Raw genomic sequence first — 3,438 nt, forward strand, 5'->3', positions numbered from 1 at the left:
TTGTAATGTTTTTTAAATCTAAATTATAAAATATATTTAAAAAAATAATAATAAATAAATAAATAAATAAATAAATAACAGATTTGCTTTTTTTGTTTTGTTTGCTTGGCATTTCAGATCAGTTTGTTTTTGTTTGTTTGGTTTGAGTTCAGGTGCCGAGCACCTGAGCACTTGGGTTCAAACCTCACCTCTGCTTTGTATGTGTAAGAAGTTTGGCATGTTCTTCTTTATACTGTACATGCTTCTTTTCAGATCCAAAAATAAATAAAAAGAAAACGAAACGCATGTTTAAGGCATGTTAAAGGCGTGTGGTCTTGGGTTTATTGGAGTGACTGTGTGTTCTGTGAAGGACTGGAACCCTGGGTGTTTCTCACTGCAGCCCTGACCAGGCAGGATGACACAGGGATGATTGATGGATTAATAATGTGGTCACGTCTGTAAATTCTTCCTGTTTTGCTCTTTCTGACCCCAGGATCTGTGAGCTTCCATGGAACAACAGTCATGCTGCACTGTCCGGAGGGTGAAGACGACACCGTGACGTGGGGAAAACAGGGACAAACCGAAGCCATCCCTAACAATCCTCAGAATAAAGCCTATATTATTTATAATTATGAGGATCAACGTAACGGCCTGTACCACTGCAGCTACGACGGCACTAAACATTACTTCTACATCAAAGCTACAGGTTTGTCTCATTCACTTCATCCTGGAACTGATCACACCACAACCAGGAACCAAACCATCAGGAACCAAACAATCAGGAACCAAACAATCAGGAACCATCAACAACTCGCATTAATTAAAGTTGTTCAGAGTTGTAAGGATCAGGACGGCGTTAATAAACATGTCAGGGTGTTTTAGCCAGACATGTCACTAACAGATGTATTATGGGTCATTTGGTCATAACCATCACCCATCCAGATACAGCCGATCCCGTCTGTCTGGACGCCCGGCCATTCATGACAGGCCAGAGTAACGGTCCACTGTGCCGCCGAGCTTTAAACTCAATCACTCACTGTCCTAACCGCTTATCCAATCAGGGTCGCAGGGGGTGCTGGAGCCTATCCCAGCTTTCAATGGGTGCAAGGCACACAGTAACACCCTGGAGGGGGCACAAGTCCATCGCAGGGCAAACACACACACACACACACACACACTCATTCACCTATGTTTATGGACTGTAGGAGGAAACCGGAGCTCCCGGAAGAAACCCACACAGACACGGGGAGAACATACAAACTCCACACTGAAAGGGCCCAGACCACCCTGCCTGGGGATGGAACCCAGGACCTTCTTGCTGTACGGCGACAGTGCTACCCAACGTGCCGCCCCGTTTTATAATCAAAGAAATAAAATTAATTAAGCTTAAAATGGTTTTGGGAACAGTTTGGGGAAGGCCCTGCTCTTCACCTGTAAACACAAGGTCAACGTTTAATCCAGTTTCATTTCATTAATTTAATTCAAATGAGCATTTTTACATCAAGATGATTTTATTTTACATCAATCACCAGCTATTAAAATAAAATTAAAATGAATAATAAATATTAAATGTTAGAATTTAAAATATAAACGTTGCTTAGATTATTAATTATAAAGCAGAACATCAATCAAAGCTTAATATTTTTAAATATAAACCTCAAAATTAAATCATAGACAGTAATGTCTCACAAATTCTTTATTCTGTATTTTATTAAAATATTATAAATACAAAATATATTAAATATATATAATAATGTTTGAACTATGAACTATGAAACTATGAACATTTCCAGAAAAGTTGGGACGTTTAGTGAAATGCAGTAAAATGAATTCCATTCTGTGACGTGTTCATTCTCTTATTTATTTATCATGTCTGTAATCTTTTTATACTATTAGGGACAGTAGATGGTAAAAGACTGATTTTATTAAGCAGATTGATTTTATATTTGAATGAATGTATTAGACGTCGAGCTGCTGCTGGTTCCTCCTCGTCGTTCCTCCTCGTTCCTCGTGTTAAACACAGCAGATCAGATCAGCATATAAAAATAGAATTAAATCTTTATTATAATTTAATTCTGTTCTGTCTCTCAGTGTGTGAGAACTGTTACGATCTGGATAAAACTCTGGCGACGGGGGTGATGATCGGAGACGTTATCTTCACGCTGGGCGTCGTCTTAATCGTTTACCTCTGCGCTCAGAATAAAGCTGGAAAAGCTGCTCCTCAGAGAGGTAACACACACACACTCACCTACACACACAAACACACACCTACACACACACACACAAACACACTCACACTCACCTACACACACACAAACACACACACACACATACACAAACACACACAAACACACACCTGCACACACACATGTAGGGGGGTTTAGTTTCTGCACGTCTTTGTACTGTGAGAGGAAACCCACACAGACACGCACGGGGAGAACATACAAAACTCCACACAGAAAGAACCTGGACCTCTCCACTTGGGAATCGAACCCAGGACGAGTAAACGGTGGATCCAGACAGCCAGATGGTGTTCCTGCTGCTCCTAAGTCCAGTGGTGGTGTACTTTATACCACTTCATCCAATATTTGGTGTTAAACGTGTCAGTGTGACGTTTCTGTAGCGTGTTCTACACTGACCGTTCTTCATCTTCATCTGAGCAATTAGTTTTATTAAGTTTGGATTTTTTTATGTTTTACAGCTAAACAAGCGCGTTCACAAGGGAAAGGTCCTGCAGTTCCCGAGCCGGATTATCAGGTAATGAGTTCTTGTGTATTTTTTTACCCTGCATGAGATCAGATTAAACAAAATATGATACCACACAAAGAAAACTTCAGATCAGTGCGTGACTCTAAGTGCACGATACGGATTTCTGTATGAACCCTCTGTCAGAAGTGGGGGTCTGCACCAGTAAAAGGAACTTGGATATGACTAAATTGAGAGGAACACTTCTGCAGGCAGGAGTGTTCTACAGTGTTGGATGAGTCTGATGGAACAGTTGTGCTTTGTTCCTCATCACGTTGTTCTGGTTCTGGTTAGTTGAGGGATGGTGGTGATGATGATGATGATGGTTTAACTTAAAGATCTTTCAGGATCGTTTAGTTTTAGGTAAATCCTGACCAATCCGGCTAAAAAGCGTCACCCTACCATGATGCTACCACCACTATATTTCACATCAGGTATAGTGTAGTAGTCCATTGCATTAACGCTTCAGTAAAAGTTTTTATCGTGTCGTCGAGCTGCTCCAGACCCCCGGAACACAGATCAGATGATCACAGAAGGTTGTTTGTTCATTAAAATGTTTTGGGTTTTTTTATTTGCAGCCTCTAAACCCGGGAACGCGCTCCAACGATGTGTACGCTTCAGCAAATCACGCCGTCTGAGGATCCATCCACTGAGCTTCAACATCAACAAGAGCTTCAGATTAGAACAGGATGCACGTACTGATCATATTTAACA

The 3,438-nt window shown here is 40.9% G+C and overlaps 1 protein-coding gene across 1 annotated transcript; it reads left to right on the top strand.

The window, feature by feature from the left end:
- Positions 1–609: 609 nt before the first annotated feature.
- On the top strand, positions 610–3,438 carry LOC134334290 (T-cell surface glycoprotein CD3 epsilon chain-like; the record flags this gene model as incomplete). Its single annotated transcript, XM_063016531.1, has 4 exons — positions 610–685; positions 2,071–2,208; positions 2,681–2,736; positions 3,303–3,438. Coding segments are annotated over 4 exons (330 nt in total), but the record flags the coding sequence as incomplete, so codon positions are not given.

This window comes from Trichomycterus rosablanca, chromosome 20, assembly GCF_030014385.1.
Source record: "Trichomycterus rosablanca isolate fTriRos1 chromosome 20, fTriRos1.hap1, whole genome shotgun sequence".
In the NCBI taxonomy this organism is placed as follows: Eukaryota; Metazoa; Chordata; class Actinopteri; order Siluriformes; family Trichomycteridae; genus Trichomycterus; species Trichomycterus rosablanca.